At 26.6% G+C, this 16,531-nt stretch overlaps 1 protein-coding gene across 1 annotated transcript in view; it reads right to left on the reverse strand.

Annotated features, from left to right (window-relative positions):
- LOC107437680 (polycystin-1-like protein 1) overlaps positions 1 to 16,531 on the reverse strand; it is a 584,482-nt gene that overhangs the window by 459,285 nt on the left and 108,666 nt on the right. The window contains exon 3 of the mRNA XM_071186788.1: positions 10,085 to 10,186. Coding sequence (XP_071042889.1) covers positions 10,085 to 10,186 — 102 coding nt within the window. The remainder of the gene's footprint in view (positions 1 to 10,084; positions 10,187 to 16,531) is intronic.

Below are 16,531 nucleotides of genomic sequence, written 5' to 3' on the forward strand. Positions count from 1 at the left end.
TTTCTTCCTAGATATTTTTATGTGACACTGAGACATGTTTTAAGATTAAAAATTATGATTCAAATATGCCATTTCTATTCAAATATGGTACCATTACCCGTGGGGGAAAAATGTGGAAATCAAAATTGACTCGAAGCTAGATTAAGAATATGATGGGGAAAGTTTTCTTAAAAATGAACAAGTTCTTAAGAATTATAAAATAATTATCTCCTATATTATCCATTCTAAGGTTTTACTTTTAGTACTCTGACATGTTTCCAAATGAGAAAATAGGAGGCAATTGTCTCTTAATTGTTAACACAATTGTTTATTAGATAAATCATTTACTAGTTATGCTTTACAATTTCGATATTAAACAACGCAAAAAACTAATTTGTTCATTTTTTAAGTTTTAATGATATCTTTCTCAAGAATTTCTAAATGACATCCACACAAGTTCTAAGATTCAGAAATGTCATCCAAATATGCCATTTTTGTAAAAAGATGGCATCATTTTCCGAGAAATTCGGAATGAAAATATGAAAATTAAAATTGGCTCGAAGCTAGATTTAAAGTATGATGGCTAAAACTTTCTTGAAAATGAACATGATATCCCAAGCTAATGTCAAGCTTTTAAAAAGTGAGTTTAAAATCCGACTTTTCTTCATTAAATACTTTTTTTTTTAAATCCTCATCAACTTTTTCCTTGTTCTCTAGCACCGCTTTACTTCCTTTAGGCGTTTTAATGCGTAAAATATTTAGCAACTCAAAATATTAAAAACGAAAAACTGAAGAACTGAATTTAACATTAAATTCTGGCATTTCTCCTTCCACAATTTTTGTTCTCTCCATTTAAAAGTAGGGAAGTGTAATGATATTTTGATGAGGAAGATTTTTCCATTTTTTTTTCTAATGTATTTTTTATTCTGTTGCTTCTTTATATTTTTTTTTATCTCTTACTTGATAATATTTTTTTTTAAAAAATATTCTCTCTCTCTGTGCTTCGTTCTTCCGTGCCACTGCTTTCTTTATTTGTTTCAAGAGGATAGGAAAGAATGTGAAGTGGAATATAAAGTATAACTTGCAAACATATTTCAAAAACTCTAAATTTTTTTCACACTTCTTCTGGTTTAGTTAGAAGCGAACATATTTTCAAAGAGACCAACAAAAAAAAATGTAACTAATAGAATGTTTTATACTTGTTTAGTTCTTTTGTTCTGAGTGGCAGTGGCTAAAAAATAATTTTTCAGTGTATAACTACTGGTGAGCATATTGTTTGAAATAACAGAACGAAATTTCTATAAAAAATAGTATTATTATAAAGTATATGCTGCCAAGAATAATGTTAATAATGTTAGAATTCGCCAGCTCTCATAGATCACGCTCTTACAGTTACAGGATTTCAAACTTTTCAAATGGTAATTTATATATTATTATCATTATCATTATAAAGTATTATTATATAAAGTATTAAAAAGTATATTATTATTATTATTATATATATTATTATTATTATAAAGTATATGTTGCCAAGAATAATGTTACAATTAACCAGCTCTCACGAATTCAATTACAGTTACAGAATTTCAAACTTTTCAAATGGTAACACACACCTACACTGTAAATAAATAACTTTATCAAGATGTAACTCCTGGCGAACATATTGTTTGAAAGAACAGAACAAAATTTCTATGCATTAGTATTATTATAAAATATAGGCTGCTAAGACAAATGTTAGAATTAACCAGCTCTCACAGATTTATTTACAGTTGCAGAATTTCAAAATTTTCAAATGGTAACACCTTCACAGCAAATAATTACTGATCAAATTACGACAAAACGTAGTGGCACTCAGAGTACTGGTACTTTTCATCAGAAAATCCTTTTTTACCTAAACAAGTTGCATGATCAAATTCCTGATACACCGTAATTTTTACAGTAAAAATTGCCAAAAATCGCTAGATCATTACAGTGAAATAAAGATTACTGTTAAAAATTACACTGTTAGAAATTTCTCGAAAAAAACGGTTAAATAACAATTCAATAAATTGTTATTTTAACATATTCAAACAAAACAATCAAATAACCATAGATAAGATGGTATCCAAACTGTTAAATGTGATAAAATTGAAAATTGTGAAAAATTGTGTCTGCATGGAGCACAGCAATGCAAACTACAAACAGAAATAAAACTGCTCAAATTATGTATTTTGATTATTGTTGAATTGCAAAACGCAAACTAGTTAAAGGATTATTGCAAATTAACATCAAAACAAATATTTAAAATTTGTATTATTCAAAAAATTAACCAAACATTCGCAAAAAATAAATTAATAAATTTTTATGCGTGCTCAACAAATAAATGAATTTAAATTGATTTATAAGGATAAGAGCGTCGAAAATAAATCTTTGTAAACTTAAAGAAAATTAATTTAATAAGTTTAAAAAATAATGATGCACAAGTTTGATTTTTTTTTAAACAAAAAGAATTTTTTATAGAAGATGTAAACTGAAAAACTGATTTCACATTTATGTCTAGATATTAACCTCAGTTATTTTTATTATCATCAAAAGTGTATATTTTTAATTTAAATGTTATTAAAACATGTTTTTCAAAGTACATGCGCAATAAAATACACCTATAGTTATAGACCTACACGTATTACTAATAGTTTTAGATTTTAAGTTATTAAAAGGAATAAAATTTTTGTTTGAAGTAAATTAAGACACGTGTAACGTTATATTTTTAGGTGATTTACTATTATTCAAATCATTGAAGATGCTATAGATTTATATTTACTATTATTCAAAATATCATGCAAGAAGTAAATTTTCCACTAAAACTTATAAATATGCGCATAATCATGCATATTATCATATAAATAGGCGTATTTTAGTAAATATACGGTTAAAAACATTATTTTATCAAATATTAATATTTTTGAATTAACTAGTATACGAATAGGATTAAAGATCGTGCACGCAGTAAGTTACTGGAGACAACGTAAGAAAATATCTGTAAAATTTGCGAGAAAAACTGTGACAGTATAAAACCGCTTATTTCACAGAAAAATAATGCTGTTTAAAAGTGGGCACCTGTTTTCAAGCAAATAAGCACTGTTATTTTAACAAACAAAGTCAGTTTTAATTACAAAAAAAGTTATTTTAATAACAAGAAAAACCCTATAAAAAATAACTATGCCAGAATTGCAATCGGTAAAAGTCGAGAGCAGCATTCGATACCAGGCTGCGCGGGGAATTGAACCTGGGTCCCTTAAGCTACTGCAGCGTAAGTGCATGGAAAATTTTTTTTAACTTTTTTAATCTTAAAAGTCTGACTTAATTGAATAATATTTAAATGTAAAAAAGGTTAAAACAATATAGTCCACTCGTATAAAATTTCTAAAAATTTAACATACCAAAAAACTATATCTAACTAAATATAATAATCAGGTAGAGAATCAATTTGATAATAAAGTCGAATAGCAGTTTTATTTATGCAATGTTCAAAAACCCTGAAATAAGAGCAAGTGCGAAAAATGACAGTAAAATATTTTGAAAAAAGGTATAGTTATCGGACGGTAAATAAAACTGCATGACAGAATCTAAAATTTGAACTGATGGTTTTAATTCGTTTATGAATAGGATGAAATGCAGAAAAAATTCGTTTTGTTCACAAAAAAATCTTTAATTCGTCAAATATACAGAAAATTCAGTAAAAAAAAAGGTATTTTTTTACAGTGCATGTAACTCACTAAATTGTGTAAATTTAGAAAGAAAAGTAAAGAATTTTCAAGTGTGATAATTTGGTATAATAAAAACCTTTTTTTTTTTAAATTATTTTTCTACTCACTCGTCTACGTTAAGAATAATTTAAAATCCTTATTAAACTGTAACCTTAATAAACGCTAAGGAGAAATATTTTTTGAGTCTCCGATATTCGAAATAAAAAAAAAGTTAGTGTTTCTTGGAAGCACTTAACCACATGGAATAATTTTTGTATGTTGTCAAAAAAATGTCATTTACATAAATTTAAAAATTATTCAGTAAAAAAAAAAACGAACAAAGTGATTCTATTGTGAAAAAATTTCAATCAACAAATTTTGATCAGAAAAAAAATGTAGATATTTAGATCTTCTTCATTTAATAATAATTGCATTACGTGATTTTCACGAACCATTGATAATGAACGAAACGGGACACGATAACTAGATTTATAAAGACGTAATAAATCATATGCAAATTTTATATTCGAAGTAATTTGGTACGCATTCTATTTACTTGTTTTCAATATGTACTTTTTTGCGGATGTAAGTTAACTATATAGTGGCGCATTAACCCCTTCCTTCTCGCTCCCGTGAAAATGACGGGGTAAGGCTTCGCCCTCTATTTCTCGCTCCCGTGATATTGACGGGCTGGAGTGTTCAATAGTAACGAGCCAATAAGAATAAAACTAATTCATTTCTTTTTCCCGGAAAACATTTTATTTCTCATTTTACACACNATATTAATTTTAATTTATTTTTATCAACAATAATCAGAAAAAAATGTTATTTTATAATGTTAATGATTATAAAAACAAAACTGTGATCAAAATGTGATAATCGATCAAATACTCAATTTGTGTTATTTTATGAATAAAAAAATGGAATATATAATAAAGTTATGAATTTTACTTCATAAATATCCTATATAGTAACTAAAATAACAATTTAATAGTAAAATTTGATTATTTACAATGTTAACATTCATTTTAGTGGAATGGGTAGACTCGCCCCTTACGAGAGATTTGTCAGCAATTCTATAAAAATATACAGTAACAGCGTAACTGTTAATATTTTCTTAAATCGATTTCACAGCTTTAATGAGGGATAAATAGCAATTCCGAAACACCTATTAAAAGACTTTTTTTCTTTAATATTTACAAAAGTTTGACCACTTGAAAGTTGACGAACTGAAAAAATGGGTAGACTCGCCCCGGTTTACGGTATATCTAACGAAATATAATAATCAGGTAGAGAATAAATTTGATAATAAAGTCGAATAGCAGTTTTATGTTCAAAACTCTGAAGTAAGAGCAAGTGCGTAAAATATTTTGAAAAAAGGTAGAGTTATCGGACGGTAAATAAAACTGCATGACAAAATCTAAAATTTGAACTGATAGTTTTAATTCGTTTATGAATAGGATGAAATACAGAAAAAAATCGTTTTGTTCACTAAAAATCTTTAATTCGTCATTATGCAGAAAAGTCAGTAAAAAGAAAGGTATTTTTTACAGTGCACTTAACACACTAAATTGTGTAAATTTAGAAAAAAATGAAGAATTTTCAAGTGTGATTATGTGGTATAAAAAAAACTATTTTTTTTAAATTATTTTTCTACTCACTCGTCTACGTTAAGAATAATTTAAAGTCCTTATTAAATTGTAACCTTAATAAACGCTAAGGAGAAATATTTTTTGAGTCGCCGATATTCGAAATAAAAAAAAAGTTAGTGTTTCTTGGAAGCACTTAACCACATGGAATAATTTTTGTATGTTGTCAAAAAAATGTCATTTACATAAATTTAAAAATTATTCAGTAAAAAAAAAAACGAACAAAGTGATTCTATTGTGAAAAAATTTCAATCAACAAATTTTGATCAGAAAAAAAATGTAGATATTTAGATCTTCTTCATTTAATAATAATTGCATTACGTGATTTTCACGAACCATTGATAATGAACGAAACGGGACACGATAACTAGATTTATAAAGACGTAATAAATCATATGCAAATTTTATATTCGAAGTAATTTGGTACGCATTCTATTTACTTGTTTTCAATATGTACTTTTTTGCGGATGTAAGTTAACTATATAGTGGCGCATTAACCCCTTCCTTCTCGCTCCCGTGAAAATGACGGGGTAAGGCTTCGCCCTCTATTTCTCGCTCCCGTGATATTGACGGGCTGGAGTGTTCAATAGTAACGAGCCAATAAGAATAAAACTAATTCATTTCTTTTGCCCGGCAAACATTTTATTTCTCATTTTACACACCAAATGAGAGTACAAGGATATTTTTTAGGCGATTATAGATAGTTACTTTATTTTAAATTAGATGTCGGCAGTAATCCGTATACAAATACGTAATACAAATTCAAAATCCAAAAAAATAAGCACTTTTATGACCGTTTTCTTGAAAATGGATCGTCAAGGGGTTAAACATGATATTAAAAAAAATGTTTCAATTGTATCAATACAAAAATAAAAACCAATGTCGGAAAAAACACAATTCCTGCACAGAATATAAGTTTCTTAAAGCAAATTCCAAACTGCAAAACTCGAAACTATCCAACTGTTAAAACTGGAGGAAATCAAAGCAAAGTGTATCACACGGTCTACAGGAATCGATTACAGCACACTCTTTACCCAAAAGCCACCAATCATCCATCGAAATGTTGGCGACCATCGAAATGGATGTTCTGTAATTTAACGCCATTTGCACTTCAGCAAGCAACTCACGGACATTTGCAACTCAACTCATCTCTCTCTTCTCATAAGGGAAACTTGGAAATACTCGTATTTAATAAAGAATTAATCATGAAAGAGAATGAATTCGATAACGAGAGTTGAAATGGGCCGGGTAATTAATACCATAGTCATTAATAATATTCTAGAGAATAACGGATGTCTTATTAATGAGAAAGTTAATCGGGGAGGGTAATCGTTCATCATTGCGCTCTTTCCTTCTGCAAAATAATTAAGATATTAAAGTATATATAACTTTATTTCGATTTTAACAAATATTTGAATTGTTTAACGAAGCCTTAGTTTAATTTTTAAACAATAATGTATGTTTTTACTCATTCAAAAAACTCTAAAAAAGTTAATTAAGTGTTAATAATTAACAACGAATTAATATACTCCTGCTAAAAATAGAGCATTCATCAGTCTCAAACGATATAATTCAAACTTAATAATAATACAAATATTCTTATTAAGTAAGTAATTAATCACCAAGAGTAGGGAATTAATTCGAGATCGAAAGTTGAAATTGAATGAGTAACAATTACCATAGTCATTAATAATATAGAGAATAAGGGATGTCATAGTAACTAGAAATTAATCGAAGATATTAATCGAACATATTAATCGAAGATATTTATCGTTCATCATTGAGAGATCTTTCCTTCTACAAAATAATTAATACATTAAATTATATACTTCTTTGTTTTGATTTTAACAAATGTTTGAAGTGTTTTAGGAAGCCTTAATTTAATTTTTAAATAATAATATATGTTTTCACTTATTCAAAAAACTCTGAAAAAATTAATTTAAGTGTTAGTAATTAACAACGAATTAATATACTCCTGCTAAAAATGGATCATTCATCAGTCTAAAACGATATACTCGCACATAAAATATTCTAACTTAATAATAATACAAATATTTTCATTAAATAAGTAATTAATTACCAAGAGTAGGGAATGGATTCGAGATCAAAAGTTGAAATTGAACGAGTAACAATTACCATAGTCATTAATAATATCGAGAATAACGGATGTCATGGTAACTAGAAAATTATTCGAAGATATTAATCGAAGATAATTATCGGTCATCATTGAGAGATCTTTCCTTCTACAAAATAATTAATACATTAAATTAAATACTTCTTTGTTTTGATCTTAACAAATATTTGAAGTGTTTTACGAAGCCTTAATTTAATTTTGGTCAATAATATACGTTTTTACTTACTCAAAAAGCTCTATAAAAGTTTATTTAAGTGTTAATAATTAACAACGAATTAATATACTCCTACTAAAAATGGAGCATTCATCAGTTTAAAACGATATACATAAAATATTCGAACTTAATAATAATACAAATATTTTTATTAAATAAGTAATTAATTACCAAGAGTAGGGAGTGAATTTGAGATCGAAAGTTGAAATTGAACGAGTAACAATTACCATAGTCATTAATAATACAGAGAATAACGGATGTCATAGTAACTAGAAAATTAATCGAAGATATTAATCGAAGATAATTATCGTTCATCATTGAGAGATCTTTCCTTCTACAAAATAATTAATACATTAAATTATATACTTCTTTGTTTTGGTTTTAACAAATATTTGAAGTTTTTTACGCAGCCTCAGTTTAATTTTTAAGCAAAAATATATGTTTTTACTTATTCAAAAAACTCTAAAAAGGTTAATTTAAGTTGTTATAATTAACAACAAATTAATGTACTCCTACTAAAAATAGAGCAGTCATTAGTTTAAAACTATATACTCTCATATAAAATATTCAAACTTAATACTAATACAAATATTTCTTTTATTTAATAAGTAATTAATTACTTAGAGAAGAGGATGAATTCAAGATCAAAAGTTTAAATTGAACGGGTAACAATTACCATAGTCATTAATAATATTGTAGAGAATAACTGATATCTTATTAAGAGAAAATTAATCGAAGATATTAATTATTCATCATTGCAAGCTCTTTCCTTCTCCAGAATAATTAATACATTAAATTATATAGTTTTTTTATTTTGATTTTAGCAAATATTTGACCTGTTTTACGTAGCCTAATTCAATTTTTAAAAAATAACAACTATTTTTAATTTATCAAAAACTCTAAAATTGTTAATCTAATTGTTAATACTTATCAAAGGATTAATGTACGACTATTAACTAGAGCATTCAATACTGTAAACATTATACACTCGCACATTAAATATTCATGCTTAATAAATATACAAATATTTTTATTTAATAAGTACTTAATTTCCCAGAGAAGAAAACGAATTACATATTGGAAGTTGAAATTTACTAAGAAACTATTATTATCATTGTTAAAATATTCTATAGAATAACGGAAGTCTTATTAATAAGAAAGTTAATCGAGGATTGTAACCGCTTATAATTGCGCTATTTTCTTCTCCAAAATAATTAAGATATTTAAGTATGTATCACTTTATTTAGATTTCAGCAAATAGTCGGTCACTTGGCAATATCTTAGTTTTTATACACATTTAAACAAATATTTTTTTTAATTTAAGTAAATAACTTTATACTCGTTTATTTTATTCGTAATATTAAATAAAGTATTGACATATGTAGTACTTTTATTCCAAAACTTATTTATATTTAATTAATAAACTCTAATCTAATAAACTGATTTCCACGAAAAGGAAATATCTAATAACGAAAGTAAAAAGGTAAGTGGTATTTAATGCCACTGTCATTAATAATATTCCAGTTAATAACGGATACCTTATGAACGAAAAAAGTTATAAGGGTTTGTAATTATTATCCGATGGGTTCTGCTGTTTCCCAAAGTTATAAAGACAATTAACGATATATTACTTTTAATTTTATTTTAGCAATTGTTTTTGTTTGTGTTACGGTGCATAAAAGTATTTTAGAAAAAAAAAAATTAATTCCATTTTTACTCAGTCTAGTGATTATGTTAATTTACTTAATATTTAATAAGAACTTTAATTCGATTCACTGAAATATTTATCTTTAATAAATAATTAATGGTCATACAATAGATTGAATGTATAATTAATTTTAGAAATTGATTGCATTATTAACGAGAATGTCAATTAGGGATGGAAAATAATATTTTTTTATAATTCCACTCTCACATTTTGCAAAATAATTAAGATATTTAGGTATATTTTTCCATAATTAGATTTTATATATGTTTGAGACACGTAATTTGCAATAATATATTTTTCAATATGTATTAACAAGATTTTGACTTAACTTACCTATGCCCGTTAGTTATTAAAATACTTTATTTATAATATCAGTCCAGTGATTACACCCTCGTTATTTTCTATAATATATAATAAAAACTTTATATAATTCTACTCACTAAAAAAATTTTCGTTACCAAATAATTAACCATTAAGGAAAACGATAGATTTAATTGATAATTAATTTTACAGATTGAGTGTTTTATTAACGAAAAAGTTAACTGGGGTTGAAGTTAACTACATTAAAAAAACATGCATATAATTCAATAAATATTAATGCTTACACGTGAAACTAAATACTTTAAAAAATTTCAGAAATGAAAATAAAAATGTTAAAGTTTGAAAATAGCTTACTTCACACAATATGGAGTTTCCAAAAAACTTAGAATTTCGTTGTTTGTCTTCAGAGGAACACACCAACACTTTTGAGAGCTATGCCATATACAAAGCTCTAATCTAAGAAGAAATGTAAAGTTTTTTGCAACATAAATTCTTTTATATGCGTAAATGAAACAAATGCAATAAATTAATATTACTTAACCCTATACACATACACACAGATATGAGAGTTCTGAGAGTTATTTAATTCAGGTCTAAATATTTTTCTTTTTATCATTTCTGCAAAAGAAATCTGAGCCATAACCATTTTTTAATGTTTTCGTTACTGATAAACAGCATTTTAAGGAATAATCGATTGCGTTTTTCGTACATAGTAAACATTTGTTTTTGCTGATTAATATAATAAAATACTTTAAATCGAGTAAATCAGTCAAATCAAGTGAATTTTAAATACTCTAAATGAAGTAAATTTTATGAGCTAGTCCCTCATAAATAATGATGCAATATTTTAAAATATAATATAAAAAATTCTATGCGTAATATAATAAATCTCTGGTAAAATTACCATGTGGTATGGTAATGACATATCTGGTTAAAACACAATTCTAAAATTGAAACCAAATTATATGGCTTTTATTAACCATACATTTAGCATTTTTTCTATTCGTACAGTAACGGTGAATCGGACAGTAACGGTTAAACAGAAGTTCTGGTTTTTAAAGTTGTAGTTCTTATTACCACACATACTTAATAATTATAAAACTGAAAAGTAAATTTATCTAATATAGGACAATGTGTGTTTTGGAATATTTAATAATGATGTTAACGGATTCATGTACTTCACTTTCATACAAGATAACATTTCAGTTCGAACACACTTGAAAGTTTGAAACCTTTAACAGAATTCGGAATCGTTTTCAGACCGTTTTTATCTCTTTACGTTTGGGTCAGCTTTATATAGTTCTGCTATATGAATTTCCTGCATGTTATCATTTCCAATTTCATACATGCTTGTCGTGAGTGCACCAAAAAAGATCAAAGGAATTCAGAAAAGCTATATCTTACATAAAGAAAATAATTCTAATAACATTACTGTATAGTATGGTAAGGCCATTACAGGTAAAAACATAATTCTGGTTAATATAACCAAGATATACAATATTTAAATCATTCATATGGTAATTTTTCCGTTCTCATGGTAACGGTTTCAAAAGGATAGTTCTTATTTACACACATTTAGTAAAAAATACAAAACTGAAAATTAAATTTAACCGAATAAATAGATTTATGCCATGCTCTAGGGTATCATGCTGGAAGTACCACATTTTATTACATTTACCAAATTTTACCATACATTATCGAACTATATTTCCTTTTCAATTTTGCCAAAACCGCTACCTACTTTTTTTATGTTCCCATAGAGCCAGAAACGCTGTAAAAATTTCTATATTACGTTAATTTCAGCTATAGTTTTTTTCTCTGAGAACAGCTCCTTACAGTTCCAAAAAAAAAGAAAATCGGGAGTGTAATTTTCATCTATGCATCTGAAAACTCCCTCAAATCATAAAATTCGATTTTTTTAGATCCGCATATCACATGTCTCTAAACAAAACAACACTAAGTTTAGATAAACTACAAAAAAAGTTCTGGAATGTCTAAACCTTTCATGCACTAATTGATCTACGTCCAGAATAGTGACTAGATTCATTCATCTGCCAACCAACCCACATTATGTATCAAGAAAATTCAAAACTATAAAAAAGGAATTGATACACATATAAAACATCTCCGCTGTTATTTCCAAAGTCTCAGAGATCAAATTAAGGGATGGGCGTTGCTGGTTTGTTGCATTTGGAAGCTTTTGGAACTTGGAATAATAGAAATAAGCTTGGAACAATTCCAGGTTGTTTGATATCTTATTTGTTTCTTGGATATGGTTTTCTTGATTTGTCTGACTGCAAGTGATTGGTTTTGATTTTAATCTTAAGGCTATGGGGCTGGAATAGAACTGGAAGCTGATGATTTAGGTATGGTTTTCTTGAGCTGTCTAGATATAAGTGGTTGGTTTTGATGTAACTCACAGCAGAGGCGTAGCCAAAGTAGAGATATAACCTTCCTTGTAGGCATTAAAAAATCTCGGTAATTATAATTATCATTTTTAATAAAATAAAATTTATTGTTTACATAAGACATTTATAACGTAGATATGCATGATTTTATACTGTGTTTTGCGTAAAAGTGGAAATTTTTTCCAAATTTGATTTGAAATAAATTTGATTTGTTATATACCAAATTTGAGTGCTTTTTTAAAAAACAAAATGAGAGTAAAATTTCAAATTTACAGTTTTGCTGTTGCAAAGTAGAAAATATGTACAGTTTATTATTAGTTTACTAAATATTTTTAAATAACGAAACTTTATCATGTAAATTATTAAAAGGTGAAATACGTATAGTACTTAGTGCTAAGTATATTTTTTTTAAAGCAGCGTATCAATAATGTTTTTTTACAAAACTAATAGTAATCTTTATTAGAAAGTAAGGTACAGAAGATGGTCTTCATTTCTTCGTTGGTTTCAAGAAACTTTATAGATAAAACAAAAACAGTAAGCAATTGTTTATTGCAAAAATTTGTTTGAACTTGACTTTAAATAGAAACTTTTCATCAATAAATGCGATATTCTAGAAACTTTATAGATTAAATTAATATTGGTAGTAATGATTAATTTAAAAAATGTATTCAAACAAAAAAATATTCAAAAATGTATTTGAAACGTATTCCTTATATGATAAACATTTTGCCAATAAATGTTGCATTCTAGAAATTTTATGGAGTAAACAAATATTGTAAGTAATGTTTTGTTAAAAAAATTTATTCAAACTTTCTTTATAAGAAAAATATTTTACCAACAAATGTTGTATTCTAAAAACTTTATGGATTAAACACATACTGCAAGTAATGATTTATTAAAAAATTCACTCGAACTTGACTTTAAATATAAACCTTTTATCAAGAAATGTTGCATTCTAGAAACTGTATAGATTAAATTAATATTGGTTGTAAAGATTTATTAGAAAAATGTATTTAAACAAAAAAAAGTGTTCAAAAGTGTATTTGAAACATATTCCTTTATATGAAAAACATTTTGCCAATAAATGTGAAATTCTAGAAACTTTATAGAGTGAACAAATATTGTAAGTAATGTTTTGTTAAAAAAATGTATTCAAACTTTCTTTATAAGAAAAATATTTTGTCAACAGATGTTGTAGTTTAGAAACTTTATTGATTAAACACATACTGTAAGAAATGATTTATTAAAAAAAAAGGTATTCAAACAAAAAAAAGTGTTCAAAAATATATTCGAAGCATATTCCTTATATGAAAAACATTTTGTCAATAAATGCTGAATTCTAGAAACTTTATTGAGTGAACAATCATTGTAAGTAATGTTTTGTTAAAAAATGTATTCAAAATTTCTTTATACGAAGAATATTTTGTCAACAAATGTTATATTCTGGAAACTTTATAGATTGTATAAGTAATGATTTATTTAAAAAATTCATTTGAACTTGACTTTAAATAAAAACCTTTTATCAATAAATGCTGCATTCTAGAAACTGAATAGATTATATTAATATTGGTAGTAACGATTTATTAAAAAAATACATTTAAACAACATGAAAAAAAGAGTTCAAAAATTTATTCGAAACAATGTTGTGTTCTAGAAGCTTTGTAGATTAAACACACACTCAAAAAATAAATAATAATAAATCATCTAGATTAATTTTATTATTAAATTATGCATCTAAGCATTAAACCTAAAACTGTAACACTTTATTAATTTTTTCTTCAACTTTTTATCCTAAAAAAGTGAATATATCCCAAAGGAAAACAGAATCATAAAAAAGCAGACCATGGGGTGCAAGAAATTATTCCATACGCGTAAACTTTAGAAAAAATGTAACAGAAATTTCTAAAGCGAGGAATAACACTCCTGAAGCACGAAAGGTTTTTCTATATAAGAAAAAAAGAAAAAAAAATCAAATGTTCGGAGCTATAAAATCAAGTATCTACCCTAGTTTTAAAACAAAAACATTAATTTCTGCGCTATCACGGAAGAAAGCACTTATTTTACATAATAAAAAGATAACCTTCTATTACTCAAACTACAAAAAAAAAGTTTAGAGAAAACAAAGTCAAGTGTTATTTTTGAAAAAAGATTAACAGTCCAAAAAGAGCGTTTCTCCAACGCCTAAATCCAAAACGAAAACCTTCAGTCTATATAAACACTAGATATGTATATATTTATTCTTTCAAAGTATTCGAGTTGAAATTGACTTCGGGCGCTGTTGTTTTTTTATTCTTCATATTTTTTGGCGAAAACATTGGCGTTGTTTCCAGTAAAAGAAAACTAAGCGGTTAGAAAAGGAAAAAAAAAGAATGGTTGTGTGATTTTAATGGAGGAATTTGAATTTTTAGTTTTTCTTAAACTGACATTTTTTTATTAAATCCTTTGTATAAATTTCAATGTTGTGATTAAGCTGTCTTACTGTTTAGATTGTTTCTTGACACAAAGGTGGAGTAATTAAATTAAAATCAGAAATTAAACCTCACTTGTTAGTTTTTATGCTCTGTAAACACTTTTTTGGGGTATTTATTTAACGCAAGCTATGAGAAAATTGTAAGAGAATAAAAATAACTTTTGCAGAGCTTTTAAAAAGCAGGATATTTTATTCTATACGCAAATATTGAAAACTGTCCGAAAGCAATAATATTTTAGACGCTAAGAAAACGTATGTATATAATTTTATTCAATTTTAGTTACAGTTTATATTAAATTTAGTTTGGGTACTTTTATTTTACACGTTTGCAAATTGAATTACCATACAGTGCGTGTCTAACTGTGCGAACCCTTTCATATACTCTTTCAAAAAATAATGATGAATTAAATACACTGCAAAAATATGTTCGAAAAAAAGCACATTTTCGAAAAAAAGCATATTTCGCTTGTGTGAAATTACAGAGAGTAAGACGCTTCGAACTGAATGTTTCTTAACCCCTTCCTTCTCGCTCCCATGAAAATGACGGGGTGAGGTTTCGCCCTCTATTTCTCGCTCCCATTTCAGTAGTAACGAGCCAATAAGAATAAAAGTAATTCATTTCTTTTGCCCGAAAAACATTTTATTTCTCATTTTACACGCCAGATGGCAGTACCAGGATATTTTTAGGGTAATTGTAGATTGTTAGTTTATATTAAACTAGATGTCAGCAGTAATCAAATGCGTGTATTTGGCAAAATAGGCACTTTTATGACCGTTTTCTTGAAAATTAACCGATAGTTAAGGGGTTAAACTCTCATGGAACTCAGTAATTTTACAGAAATAAAATAAGTGAAACTCTGTAAATTACATCCAGGCTTTTACATTAAGCTTCAGCACACTGTAAAAAATTCCGGATCAAATTCCGGTATTTAGTACCTGAACTTCGGGGCATCATCCGTAAAACTTAATTTACTATTAAATCCATTTTTACCGTAAAATATTATACCATTATTTTTATAATAGTATTTATTTAATTAGAGTGATTCAGTGATTTTACGGTAAGTATTACTGAAACAATTACGGCATATCAGATTTTGTGTTTCGTAGTAAGTTCCGGTAAAAATGGATTTTTGTGGTAAAAAGAACCGGCTCTCTGAGCGCTGATACTTTTCGTCATAGATAAAGCGATCCTTAGCTTGATGGTTATTTACTAATGAAATAAATAATCACGTTAAAGAAATGAACACATTGAAAAAATCTACTAGAAATCATTAATCAGAACTTTCGTAAAAAGTTTCAGAGAATTAAAATTGGAAATTATCTTTAAAAATACAGAAAAATATTTACAGGAAGCTCAGTAAGTTTGCAAAAATAAAGTAAATAAAACTCTTCCCGACTCTCAGACACCATAGGAGACTAAACCATTAAAGTGGTATTGGAAACAGCCATGACACAATTCAAGTAAGTGCAAATCGATTAGAACCGAACTTTTTTGCACTGAAGATTTACCCTCCATGCCGAATGGGTGATTATACCTCCCCTTGAAATAAATAAAAATATTTTGAAATATATGAAGTCACTTTTAAGAATTGCACTAGAAGAAACCATTATTTTCCGTAAGTCTCTTTACGGGAAACTTTGATTCAGGGTGGCCACTCAAATCAGATTTCAAATTTCCCAGATTTTTCCAGGTTTTCCAGATAAAAATCTTAAAATTTCCAGGTTTCAGTTTCTTTATTCTAATAAAGTGTAGGCAAGAAAAGTGTCTATATTATAAAATATTTTATTCAAAATGTTATTTTTTTAACATATCTTGAAAAAAATAATTTATTTTGACAATTTGGCAAGATTTTTCATTCATTTTTTAATGTTTTGGTACAAAATTTTGAATCAAAAATCATATATTGACCAACAAAAGAGTAA

The sequence above is a fragment of the Parasteatoda tepidariorum genome, chromosome 10 (assembly GCF_043381705.1).
Source record: "Parasteatoda tepidariorum isolate YZ-2023 chromosome 10, CAS_Ptep_4.0, whole genome shotgun sequence".
In the NCBI taxonomy this organism is placed as follows: domain Eukaryota; kingdom Metazoa; phylum Arthropoda; class Arachnida; order Araneae; family Theridiidae; genus Parasteatoda; species Parasteatoda tepidariorum.